Here is a 13,431-nt window from a genome sequence, read left to right as displayed (position 1 = left end):
CCCTCGCCCTCAGTAACATCTCACTTATGTTTTATTAACCAAAGCTTCATGACCTGCAGTGGGTCAGAGCTGCTTTCTGCAGGTCATGCCCCCTGCACTCTTTATTGCTAGGATTAATGAGCACTAAGGTTTCCTTGCCCTTAGGTCAGCCAGGGGAAGGGTTGCTGCTGTCATAGAGGTGTGCATTTACTGCGTGTGTGTGTGTTCAGGTAATTCTCGTCTGGTCCCCTTCACCCTTACATTTGGGAGAGAGAGAAAGAGTGAGACAGTGGTGTTTTTTTTCCTTTTTTTCCCCCATGAGAGCTCATTATTGCTCTTTTTCCCATTAGCCCTATAGTAACCTTCCCCAGACCTGGCGCTGTGTCACTCTCAATATTACTCCCGGCCACCGCCCGCACCAGCCGCAATGCCAAATTACCCCCACCTTTGCAAAATGGCCTTCCTCTCTGTATGTGGTAAAGCTGCTGATATTTCTTACAGCCAAGCGTGCTCCGAACTATTACGGGCCCATTTCCATTGTGCTCATTGTGGGCTGTTTGAAGTTATGGTCAGGCTGCAGGTGTAATGTACTTTCTCTTCTTTTCAGAGTAATACCACATGTATTTTGTCATGCATTCGGATGCACTTCAGGCAACACCGCAGGCGCTATATTAGCATCTTGACAAAGAAATCAAACAAGGGTGAGATGGTTCCTTCTCTCAAATGTTATATTATGTTGTGCTGGGTGTATGAGAAATCTGAAACGTATATTCTTGCGTATGTATGGACCGCTTGCTCAGAGGTTACTTTTTTCCCTTTGGTTTGTTGGCAGCTTGGTTTACCAGGCCGCACTTGCACCAGTGGGGTTAAACTTAGTTGCATCTGATTTCCATGCTGAAAATAAACAAAGAAAACAGAATAGAGACAATATGGCTCTCCTCAGCAGCTCTACACGCTTTGGTTTCTCTGTGCAGCTGCTGGATTTGAGTGTGTGCAAGTGGATTTGCATGTCTTTAAAAGGTTTTCATTACCAGGTTTCCATTTTAGATTTACACAGGATGGCAACAGAGTGTTGAACCACTTGTTCTCGTCTCGCACGCAAATACACAGATAGTTTGGCGCCACCGTTTCCACCAGTTCATGTTGTTGCTGAAAAAAGGGGAGTTATGGCCCGGTTTATTGTTGAAATAAATTGTTTGAAGAGAATTCGTTTGAGTTTTAGCTGCTGTGCATGTGTTTCACCACTGTTATTTTTATTTTTTTATATTGTTTTTTTCTAGTGGACGGAGGCTGGAGCGAGTGGAGCAAGTGGTCAGCATGTGGCGCAGACTGTTCGATGTGGAGGAGCAGAGAGTGCACCCAGCCCTCACCTGGCACAGGGGGCAAAGACTGCCAGGGGCTTGATCTCCAGTCTCTCAACTGTACCAGCGAGCAGTGTCCACAGAGTGAGTGCACCACCACCCACGCACCACAAGATAACTCTCACTCTTCAACTCAGTGAAACAATACAAAACATTTACTTTAGATATGTTTTTTTTAGCCAGTTTCTGGCACAAGGATCAGTAGATGGTTGTTTTGTTATGTATTTGTGTATTAAAACTGAGCTGATGAGTGGCAAATGAACATTGTGTACAACATTAGCATCAATTAGCCCCTCAGGTAAATGCTAGAAGGGAATAGGAGGGAAAGGCTTTTTACTTGATTTTTTAAAAAACATTTTCCATTTTGGGGGGAAAAAAGGATCCTCTTCCTCACCCTCTTCCTTTTATCCGATCAAACGCTTGAAGCCTCCTTTTTGTCATAGATGTTGAGTTCATCTTACAAAGAGTTCGTGAAGGAAAGGTGTCCATCTCATTAAACACTCGTACAGACAAAAGATTAATCTGCAGCCCACTGCTGGCTCATCCCCACCTGTGTGACCTTTTCAGATGATCATTTCTAATTATCATTGGGTAATGTACCTTCTTTCCTACCTTGCATATTGGTGCCGTGTTGCTCTATGACCTGTTAATAAAACCAGGAATAAAAGCATCTCTCCTCTGATTACAACACAACCTATCAATTACACTGGTGCATTTAAAATTGTGATTAATCTCATATTGTGCGTATATTAAAGCGTAGGGGAATGCATGTGCACTTTTCTGTTTAATTCAAGCCAGATTATACTGTGGTGCCACTCCCCTGCGTGTCATTAATAGGGCATGTGCATACTGTCAGGATGAGAAAGGGCAAGGCTCATATGGCCGGAGACGGCAGCTGAGTGGAAAAGTGACACCACGGGGTCCTCTGCAGAACAGATGGACATGAAGGGAGAGCTCTGTCACTTCCTACAGATATCAAAGACAGAAAGATACTGCATGTTGCCCACAATGAGTCTCTGGGTGGCGTCTCATAGAGAAAATGTTATAAATAGTGTGCTCTCTGGCTGATCTGCATGGTAAACTCTGAGTTTTAATGGGGATTCAGTTGACATGGGCCACTGAATTAATAAACTGAATTATGTATTTTGCTGTGATTGATGTGATCAAATAGACCGATGCTTGGCTGGCGAGGATTGTTTGGAATTGCATGCGAATCCTGCATTGTGTGCTGCATGTGTTAGTGCAACGCAAGCAAGTGCACGTATGTGCGAGTGTCCACCGATAGCCGGGTTTGGCTGGTGCAGTGAACCAGGGAGTTCAGTCAGCCCATCATCAAAGGTCAGCAGCTCCTCCCAAGAGAAGCAAGATATATACACAAAGATGCCAGTCATTGTTCTTCACACACACACACACACACACAGTCGAGCAAACGCACACACAGAGTCACTCAGTATTTACACTGACAGAGCAGAGCGGAGCGCCGGCCTCTGAAGAATGCCTGTCCCAATCTGTTCCCAGCAGATGTGTTTCCATAGACAATTGCTGTGTGAAGTATTATAATAAGCAAAATAGCAAGATGGTTTTGGCTTGTCAGCAACTCCCATACTTCAACCATGTCTGCAGGCTATTCGCTGAGATGGAAAACTCCCCCTCCTTGAAACAAAAGGCACCCTGCTCTCCCAGCGCAATCTAACACAACAACTGCACAGTGAACCACAGTCACTCTGCGTCTGAGGACCTCACAGACACGTCTAATCTCCCTCATTAAGCTAGAAATGAAACGCGTTCGATGAGGTTATTGTTTTTAGATGTACATGAGAATAAATGTGCAACACAAAGCTGGAAAAGCAATCTGACCCAGGAAGGATCATTTTCATAAAACAAACAAGTGAAGCCCAAACATATACTCTATGCAAAATCTACGCAGGGGGAATAATAAATATGCGGGCAGCATGGCAGAACCAAAATGGGAGACAGGTGTTAGAGGGCAGAGAAAGGATAGTGGAGGGAAAATAATGGTGCTCGTTTTCTCAGGCGCAGGGAATTAGGACAACATAAAAACAATTATTCGGCTTAATGTGTGTAATGAAGGTAATGAACTTAATTTGCAGCAGCATCCCATTTTGGGATGTGTCACAAATTATTGAGCAAAACACATCAAACTGTTAATTTATCTTCAGCCTGTTCTTGTTTTTTTGGGTTTTTTTGCATTTATTTATTTTTATTTCAGAGCTAATTTGGCGGCGCGGAGGCTGAGATTTTCCGTCACCGCTCTGTTTGTCAGAGCAGGGTCACGGTGCTTTGTGAAAAATAGCCGGACATTTATTTTGGGCCATATTTCACCAGAGCCTGCTGAGGGATGGGACGACTGTATTGTGGAGATAGTAATAGTCACGTTCGCGTTGAGAGTTTTAGTAGCCATATTTCCCTGACCTTAAGAACTCCTGTGTTATTCATCTTCGGGCGAGTGACTAGGATTGGCCATGGGATGAAATATATTCTCAGGTGTCCTGATAAATGCCCGGGAAAGAGGCGCAGGAGGCTCCAAAACTCTTATTTATCAATGCAGGAGAGAGGGGGGGAAAAAAGCAGGCAGAGAGAGTGGAGGACTATCAGGTGCGGTCATTGTGCTGACTGTCAATACAGCCAGAGTCCAAACTTCAACAGGAGCCAGATACACCGCCTTAGAGGAGATGAATTATACCGGCCCATCTCGAGTCAGAAACTGATCCCCTACCAGCCAGCCCCGGAGCGAATCTGAGGAGCTGAAGCAAAAGCTCGTGGAGACGGGCGCAAAGAGAGATTGGCCTGAGGTCAACTCTGAAAAAAGCTCATCTCATCCACAGATTATCCTCAGGCGGGTGTCACTCATGACGAGAGGTCACACACAAAGAGAATCAAAAGTTTTTGCCAGCAATTAAGGCAAGTGGAAATGAAAGATGGAATGACTGATGGCGGAGAGGAAGAGAGGTAAATTGGTGTGGAGTGCGATTGGAAAGAGAGAGTGTGAGAGAGGGACTAAAGTAAAGCCCATCCAATTATAAAACCTGATTAGCTATGTCAATTAAACTGTGATGGATGTCCTTTCAATTATTGGCTGGCATCATGAAAATCAATGAGTGGGGCCAGGAGGAGCTGAGAGCAGTTGTTGGTCAGGGTTGTTGTGAGCATCGGGATCGTTTCGCTAGGACACCTGGCGGGTCAGATAAAACTTCACTCAGCGATGCTCTGATAAGCCACCAGAGATTACAGCCAGAATAGAGAGAAAGGAAAGAAGGAAGAGCTGTTTGATTGACTGGCTGGCTTTATTGTCTGGGCGCGAGGATGCTGGGAAAAGGGAAGAGTCGAGATACTGGATCTTTGCATCTGAGGTTAGCCAGTTGTCTTTGGTGTGCCCTTAGCAAGTAAACAGCAACCGGCCAATCTAAGGCTATGTTTATCCAATCAGCGGAAACCAGCTGGCTCGTCTCCTCACTGACGGGTGTTGCTTTGTCTTTAGTCAAACTACACATCTCCCAGCGGACTGCAGCACAAGAAGTTCAAATATCACGGCATCATCTGGCCTTTGGCTCGCCAAGACAATTGGATTTGGGAACTCTAATGAGAAGTTCAGCCAGAGTCTCTCTCATCCTTTTGTTCTTTCTTTCTTTTTTCTTTTTTTGGAGCTCATTGTGAAAGGGAGGGAAAGTTTAGCCAGGCTTCTAAGGAGAGCGAGGCAAAGGCAGGTAAATGGACAAGAGGAGAGGTGGAGGAAGGTTGAATGCATCAGATAAGAGTCCTCATGCTTTAAGTGTGTTATGTGCAGGTGTGCTACGTAGCATCACGAACAAAACACACAGTCTCGTGTTTATCTTCAGCCAGTCATTCGCGATCGATTACATGTCAAGAGATCTCTGGCATTACGAAGAGCTGCCATAGAGGTTGGCTACATATAATCCGCTACTTAAAGTATCAGATTGTACTGAGATAATCACCCATGAAATAGATTCTGGCATTTCTCTTAAACACTTGGGTATGTCAGGCAGCTTTGTCCAAAGATGGATTTTTCAAGGCAAAAGGAGAGGCAAGGACAAATTGATGTAAAGAGATGAATAGAAATGAGAGCTGCAGACAGAAAGGGAGCTTATTTTTTTCTCCCTTTCTCTCTCTCGTCAACTTTTAGCGCTCCGCTAATTCAATTGTGGCGTTCTCGTGTCACAGATTTACAAACACCAATTAAAACTTGTCAAATCTGCGTTTCTGAGGTTGAGCGCGGCTCCTGTCATGCAGTAGGATTACACAGTGGTGACAGCCTGGAGATATTTATCAAAAGATGACAAACCTAATGGTAATCAGGTTGATTTTGACACAAACCTTTTGGACGTGTTACTGCTGCTCATTGCTGAAATGCAAATCCCACATGCTGTCAGTCGCAGGCACACGCTGTCTTCGCTTTAGTCTTCTTTAATTCTGCGTTTTCTTTCTTGTACACTTGCTCCCCTCGCGCTCCCTGCTCCTGTTCTCCTCCTTTTGTTGTCAACTCACCACATGCCAGCCTGCAGTGCTTTAACCTTTGCTGTTGTTCTCCATCCCTCAAAGCTGCGCTGTTCAGCGCGTCCCCTCCTTGACTGTGTTCAGTTGACAGCGCTACGCCCCCGTGGCTCACCAGCACAATGGCCCTCCACAAAGGCCCCAGGAGCATCCTCCACCTCCACCACCAAATTCCCCCAGCCCCGGGAGACAGCCGTGGCAAATCCCATTCTGCTGCAAAACACATACTTGCACACAAACACACACACACACACACACACACACAAGTGCATAGACAGAAACAAGCAGACACATTGATGTTTGTCTCAGCTTGGCTGTCAGCTTCATACTGTACTTTCGGGAGAAAGACACTCCTGTGCATTTGTGAGACAGGCAGTCAATACGAGGAGTTAGAATTTCATAAGCAAATGCTTCATTTTTTCCCCTCTCTGTTTCTCTTGGGGTGTTGTGTGCTTAGAGAAAGAGAGGTAAAAGAACATGCTGGCCTAAGATATATTTATCCGGTGCAGAAATGAAAAAATGTGACAGTGAAACGGTGAAAATCTGCTTCAGAAACTGCTTTTTCCTGTTTAGCTTTTTTCCCCCACAGCTTGACATCGAGATCTCAGAGTTTTAGAAATTCTGGCCTGCAGTATTTGATAATGTTGGCTCCCTTAACTTTTTATGAAGGCGTCAAGCAACATTAGGTGGCAGCGAAGGAATGCTTCATGCTATTAAACAGGTCCTCGAGTGAGACCTTTGCACAGAACATGTTGCAGCAGCTCAAAATGACATTAACACTGAACACCAGAGGGCATCCTCCAGTCTTGATTAGTAATTTTTCCTCCTCTTCTTTCTTTCCTCTTTTTGTCCTCCCCTTTGCAGCCGTGAGCGGAGCTGAGGATGTGGCGCTCTACGTGGGCATGGTGGCCGTGGCCCTGTGTCTGACCCTGCTGCTTATTGTGGTCGTCCTGGTCTACAGGCGCAAGAAGGAAGGCCTGGATGCCGACGTGGCCGACTCCTCCATCCTCACCACTGGCTTCCAGCCCATGGGCATCAAGCCCAGCAAGCCAGGTGTGTGGGCGCCGCGGTCACGCAGGCCTCCCCCCCACAGCAGTAGGACACTGTTCTTTGTTCCGCTTTCGTCTGTCCGTCTTCGCCACAGTGACTGTGCCGCACTCATCTACATGTACCACCGGTGCTGTTTGTTTGTGGTTGTGGAGGTGGCGCGAATTTGTTTTCAGTGGATTGTGGTCTAAGCGAGATTTATGTTGCGTGTGTGTGGTGCACGAGCTGTTTATTTGCCTGCCTGACACATTATGTTTCGCCAGCACCTTATTGTCAGGAAATGTACCCACTCTGTTTACTGCCTGTGTGGAGCCTCAGAGGTTTAACAGCGAGTAATAGAAATACAACTGTCTGAGTTGGATGGAGATGGGGGACTGGGTTGCTGTGTCTGTGATTCAGTGTGAGAGGGGGGAAAAAAGCCTTTATATATTCTGGATGCTAAGCTGCATCTGAGTTCTGTTTGGAATTGATTGTGTGGTTGCTAAAGAGACAGACAGTGATAGAGAAATGGAGAGAGAGAGAAGATGGGAATTGACTGGCTTTGACTGGAATTTGTGTTTGTGTATTGTCGAGAGTGTGCGCGCGCGTGCGAGTGCTCTTGTTTTCTGCGCCATGTGTCTTCTTTTCTGTGTTTGTTTCGGTTTTCTGTGCAGCTCGCAACAGCTTTAGAGAGTGCGAGGTCTGTCTCTGTGATGTAGGGACCCCTTCCCTCCACTCCCCTCCCCAGCCTTCCTCCCACCACTCTTTGAGATTCACACGTTTGCTTTTGTCTTTTGCTGTTTTTGCTTTTTTTTTTTTTATCATCTAAACAGAGAACTCCCATTTACTCACCATCCAGCCTGATCTAACTACCACCACCACCAGTTATCAAGGCACCCTGCGCTCTCGCCACGATGCCACCGGGAAGTTTTCGATGACCAACGGGCCTCTGCTGGACCCGCTTCCCAACGGCTCACACACCTTGCACAACGGCAAGCTCAACTCTGACGCTGCTGCCGAGTTTGTAAGCAGGCTCTCCACCCAGAGCTACTTTAAAACGCTGCCCCGCGATGTGGCCAACACCTCCTATGGGACCTTCAACTTCCTAGGCGGCAGGCTGACTATCCCCAACACAGGTAGGTTCTTCATTAAGGTCTATTTAGGTTTCATTCCAACTCTCACACTGTTCAGATCAATTGTTTTGGCTTAGAAAACAAAAACAAAAAAAACTTCCACTTAAGCTTTTGTTCACATATTGTAATCACCTGTAAACAAAAAGCTCACTGTTGCTACATGTCTGTTATTGTTGTAAACAGAAAGTCATATTTATTGGCTATTTATTGGAGGCTTTGGTTGATGTCATATTGCATCATAATGCTCCCTTTTCTGAGACCAAATAACACCAGTGCAGTACATTACTGGGCCTTAATGTGTGTTTTCAGAAGAAATAATAAGGTTAACATCAGGAGGAAGTATTTACTACCCGGGGCAAGTAGTGTGGGGTTACCAAACAGTTTTCTACCCACCTGAGGCTCTGCTGCTAACTAGGGTGGTCCCCCTGAGAACCTCGTACCCTCAGGGGATCTTTTTCTGTTTGCTTTCCAACCACCGAACATGATGTATTATCCTGACTAACAAATCCTTCGTGCCCACATTACCAGCGCGTGCAGGCCTGTGGCTAATGGTTTTCAGTAAACCATAGCCACACTGCAGCCAATTTGACATAAAATGGCAGGGAAACACAGGTGTTACTAATCACATTAATAAAGGCTTTGTGCCTGAATAAAACAGAACCTCTGTTAATGGCATTAGTATGTGTGTTTCGCCAACATTTTATGGAAAAAAGCTGCTGTGAAATAGGCCTATTTGGATCCGCTTTGGTTGTTGTGGCCTTTTGCTTTCTTGTAATCCTATTCCAGCCTCTCTGCATTTTCTCTCTACATTGCTGCACTGTTTGTTTGGATGCCCTAGGTAGCTGAGAGGAAATGCTAGGGAAGATTTTTTTATATTTTGCTTTGCTGAGTCAAAATTCCATTATATTTCCTCTGCTGCATATAAAGGCTTAAAGCCTGGACCAATTTCCCTGTTTCTATCATTTTTAAAGCTAACATCAAAGTTCTACTATAATTTCTATGCTGGTTTATTTATATATCTATATATATATAGATATATAAATATTATGTATACATTTCCAAATTGCTGTGCCACTCACCACATGAGGGGCATACAAGGCATAGACCAATAAATGTACATTTGAGTCACTCAAAGGTTCCCCTTATGTGCTTGTGAGAACTTGGCTAAAATAGGAGCTAAAAGGACACAAATGGTGGACCCTGAGAACTTTGATACTTTCTTATTCCTTAAGTGTAAAAGTGCAAAAAAAAATGGGGAATTACATCAAAATAAATGAAAGTTATGACAAGAAAAAAAAAGTGAGTGCAAAAAGTAACATTGAAGAATTTAAAATGCATGCAAGCTGCAAGTTCTGCAGATATGCAGCTTGCATTTTATTTAAAGGTTGCTCTAGAAATTGATCTTCACCTCAGTTCAGTGTTATTTATATAGCACCAAGTCACAACAGCAGTCATCTCAAGGCAATTTATACTGTAAGGTGACGACACTACAGTAATACAGAGAAAACACCAGTATTAAAATATCACCCTATGAGCAAGCACTTAGCAACAGTGGGAAGGAAAGATTTCCTTTTAACAGGAAGAAATGTCCAACAGAAGAAGGCTCAGATAATGGCAGCCATCTGCTGTGACCAGTTGGGGATGACGGGAGACGGGACCTTCACAAACCTACTATTATTTTTCAATAGCTCAGTTTAAACAGTAATTAATGTTTTGAATTTATCCTAAAATCAAATGTCAGGTGTTGGAAATGATCAGAAGGTCTGATCAGAAACCCGTTGTGATGTGGTTGCTGCCTCTCTATAGTCTGTGTTATTACGTCTCTTTGGTAACATCATTTGGATGGATGAAGGCTCACGCTATCGTCTATTATTATTTATTACCAAAGATGCAGTTGCTGGCTGAACTAATAGCACTCCATACATTATTTCTTTGTTAGCTCTTTGTGACAACAGGCAACTGTGCTGCAGACATAAGGTGCAGCAGACTATCTGTCAGTCTCGAGAAGTTGATTTTGCCCTGGAGGTCCATATAGCGGCTGATGCAGAATGACAGTCACAAACACTGCACAGAGAACAGCTAACCCACCACTCCGTATGTTTCTCTGTTTACAGCTCTTGGCTTCTTCGTAATAAGAAGTGAAACCTCAAACTTGAAAGCAATTTCCACTTTACTGCTCCCAAACTTATAAACGTGATTCATAAAAGTGGAATAAAAAAACAACAACTTTGGACTGTAAAAACAGTTGTTTTATTCGGGCCCTGTATTGTAAGTTTGTGTCATGCAATGGCATCTTTAATCCTCTGTAGGATGTTCCTCTGTTTACAGCTATACTTTAAGCTCACAAAGAAACATGATCTAAACAATTTAACATCTGCTCTGTGTTTGGAAATGCTGCGGGAGCGAGTTGGCTTTATATGTTTTATTACACCTGCTTTAGTGTCTGTGACTGGACATTTGCAAGGAGAATTGAACAATAACGGCTCAGTCCCATAAACATTACTGTCTTGTTGAAACCCACTGCAGACTATTCAGCCTTAAAACTCATGTTTCCTAATAGGTTCATGCCAGGACAGCCATGAAGTGCACAGGCTGTATTTCTGTATGGGATACAAATTAGTTTCCATCAGTTATGAGGGAAATAAGACGGGACACCGAAAAAGTCACTAATCCAACATTAAATCACACAAAAAAAACAGCGATTCTGCTTATATTTGTCAACAAGCCACATCTACACAGCAATGCATGAATAACTAAAAAGAACATTCAGTGCAGTGACAAGATGAGATATAATGAGTGTGTGCCGAAGACGCCGTGCCCCGAAAGAGATGTGGAATAAAATCTATAACAAATTATTCCAATTATTTCCTTGGCTAATGACAGAGCTGGTTGGGGGTTGTAGCCAATGTCCACAAGTGTCAGTTTTATGCTAAGAGAACAGACAGAAGGGGGAAAAAGACGGCAAAGATCAGCCTTATAAAAGATATAAAAAGTCCACCGCGTCATCATTAAGTCCCTATTTTGCTTCCCCTCTTCACATTAGCCGACTAGAGCTTATATAATTATACTGGAAGACAGTGTTTTCATTTGGCTCATTGTAAACTGTCCAGATTAGCCGATGCTGGTACGTCTTGTGGAAGAAAGGGGCCTTTTTTTCCTTCCTGTTTCCTTGCCACCACTCTCTCTCTCTCTGTGCCTCTCTTCCACTCTCTTGAAGATGTTTTATGCATGGATTAACTCAAAGCCATGTTGACTATACCACGCATTGGCACCCATCTTCTCAGTGGGACACAGAGGGGGGGGAAAAAAATCTCACCACTTTTATGCTTCAACTCAAAGCAGATATACTGTCATTTAGCACAGTTTCAGAGTGGGCACATGGAAGACATGGTTTATAGATTCAGACAAGGCTGTGAGCATTTAGGCACCTTCGCCTTATTCAAACAGATGTTTTATGGTGAATAGAGGCCCAGTTTTACCATGCAGAGACTGTTGAGATTGTGTCACACAGTCTCTATTTGTACAACATTTAAAATGGGATTCTAAGTGGATGATTTTGGCACCGGAAACACAGCTCAAATGCCACAACACTCAAGCTATTTCAATAGCTCTGCCTATTCTCCGGTGTGCATTCCTACACTCTCCTGGGGAAGTGCAATTTTCCTGGAGTAGTCTGTTCCATGGTCTCAATTATCTACTTGGTGGCAGACGGAGGACATTTAAACTGCGATGCAGCGTGCGCTTTTGTCTCAGCTAATTGTTGACCGTGGGGACGTGTGCCGCCTCGGCTGCCGGTGCAGAGATTTGCATCTACTGTACCTGAAGGAGGCTGCCTCTGACCTTCAGAATAGATTTGTTTTTTGTTTTTGCAGCCTTACAGTTTTGTCGAGTAGGCTGGCTTCCTTTGTGGGATGACAAAAGCGTTGTTCACTCTGAACAAATGAGCCTGTCCCCCTCCCTCCCTCCTGCTCACCCCCCTCCTCTCTTCTCTCCCTTTGTTGTTATTTGCATTAGGAATCAGTCTGCTCATTCCTCCCGAGGCCATCCCCAGAGGAAAGATCTATGAGATTTATCTCACTGTTCAGAGGAAGGAAGATTTAAGGTGGGTCTCTTTAACGCTGTCTAACTGGCAGTCTTCCCTGCCACTAGGCTGTTTGTTTTGATGCTCTACTGTTCCATTAGGAACGGCTTAGCAGTCTGTGCCAGTACTGTGGAGAAAGGATGTAAATAAATAACGTAGCCTTTTACCGGGATGTGCACTATTTAAGTTAAATGAATTGTTTGGGAAAACACTGTTTATCTGGCTTGCTGCACTTCAGTCTCTCGTGGCACAGCCACTGCAGCATGCCGCGGTAGTGTCATGTTATTACTCAGTCATCACAGCTTGGTGCGACAAGTCAGCGAGTCCAGCAGGCTTTTATGATTCTCTGTTACAGCTGCTAGATAATTTGCAGAGGTGACAGTATCATATCCTGCTTACAAGAGACCGATAAATTCTCACTTATATCTCAATGAGGAAAAGCATCCATTGCTCTCTCTTGCTCCTCTCCCCGGTGTAGGTTACCCGTGGCTGGCTGCCAGACCCTTCTCAGCCCCATTGTGAGTTGTGGCCCTCCGGGGGTGGTCCTGAGCCGGCCAGTTATCCTCAGCATGGACCACTGCTTTGATGCATGCCTGGATAACTGGGCCGTGCGCCTTAAGAAGCAGAATTATGAGGGCGCTTGGGAGGTAAGACGGCACTATCATTCCAGCACAAATCCTTTGGAGAAAGACAAAGTTGCCATCCAGTGAATTTGTAAAGTCTTCTAAACTTATTCAGAGCTTTTCTCCCCAAAAAAGTACAAACTTGCTCAGCAGTGACTTGAAAGGCACTCAGTGGTATATAGCGGAGATAGTTCTGACCCGGCACTCATCTACTCCATCAGGTTTAAATTATTGACCATCAGGTGTTTTCTCATCGGGGCTTGAACAAAAGCCTGGAAGCGCTGGCTCTCTAGCTGATGAGTTGCTAAGCAACATGTTTCTCAAAACAGACATTCTCTAAGCAAATTACTGATCCTCAAAGTACTCCTCTGAGTGCTCCTTGACCATTTCTGACCGCGGCTTCCAATTACAGAGTTCCCTCCCCATTTTTCTATCCATGAAATTTGAAAGTAACCAGAAGTGCCAGACTCCAATAGGATGCAGTTGGGAAGAACCTGCCTACACACACACACACACACACACAGGTACACGCACACAAACGAGCAGTTTGAGGTAGTGTAACCATCTCGACAATCCAGAGAGATTGGAAAGGGTGCTGGTGGGCTTCAGAGTGTTACTAGGTCTTCTTTCATGTTCGATATTGTGCATAAATTATTCAGCCTCCCTCCCCCCCCCCCTGTGTGGCAGCGGTGGGGTGT

At 44.6% G+C, this 13,431-nt stretch overlaps 1 protein-coding gene across 2 annotated transcripts in view; it reads left to right on the top strand.

Moving 5' to 3' along the window:
• The window catches only part of unc5a (unc-5 netrin receptor A), a 156,372-nt gene that overhangs the window by 119,180 nt on the left and 23,761 nt on the right, over nucleotides 1–13,431 (top strand). Inside the window, exons 6-10 of one of the 2 annotated variants that reach the window (XM_080900226.1) lie at nucleotides 1,260–1,424; nucleotides 6,735–6,923; nucleotides 7,730–8,032; nucleotides 12,044–12,131; nucleotides 12,589–12,757. In XM_080900226.1, the coding sequence (XP_080756352.1) occupies nucleotides 1,260–1,424; nucleotides 6,735–6,923; nucleotides 7,730–8,032; nucleotides 12,044–12,131; nucleotides 12,589–12,757 (914 nt within the window). Of the gene's footprint in view, nucleotides 1–1,259; nucleotides 1,425–6,734; nucleotides 6,966–7,729; nucleotides 8,033–12,043; nucleotides 12,132–12,588; nucleotides 12,758–13,431 lie in introns of both variants that reach the window. The other variant, XM_080900225.1, reaches the window with a different exon arrangement.

The sequence above is a fragment of the Rhamphochromis sp. 'chilingali' genome (genome assembly GCF_963969265.1).
Source record: "Rhamphochromis sp. 'chilingali' genome assembly, chromosome: 13".
NCBI classification, from domain to species: Eukaryota; Metazoa; Chordata; class Actinopteri; order Cichliformes; family Cichlidae; genus Rhamphochromis; species Rhamphochromis sp. 'chilingali'.
The sequence above is the reverse complement of the archived record's forward strand: the minus strand, read 5'-3'. Positions and strand labels throughout refer to the sequence as shown.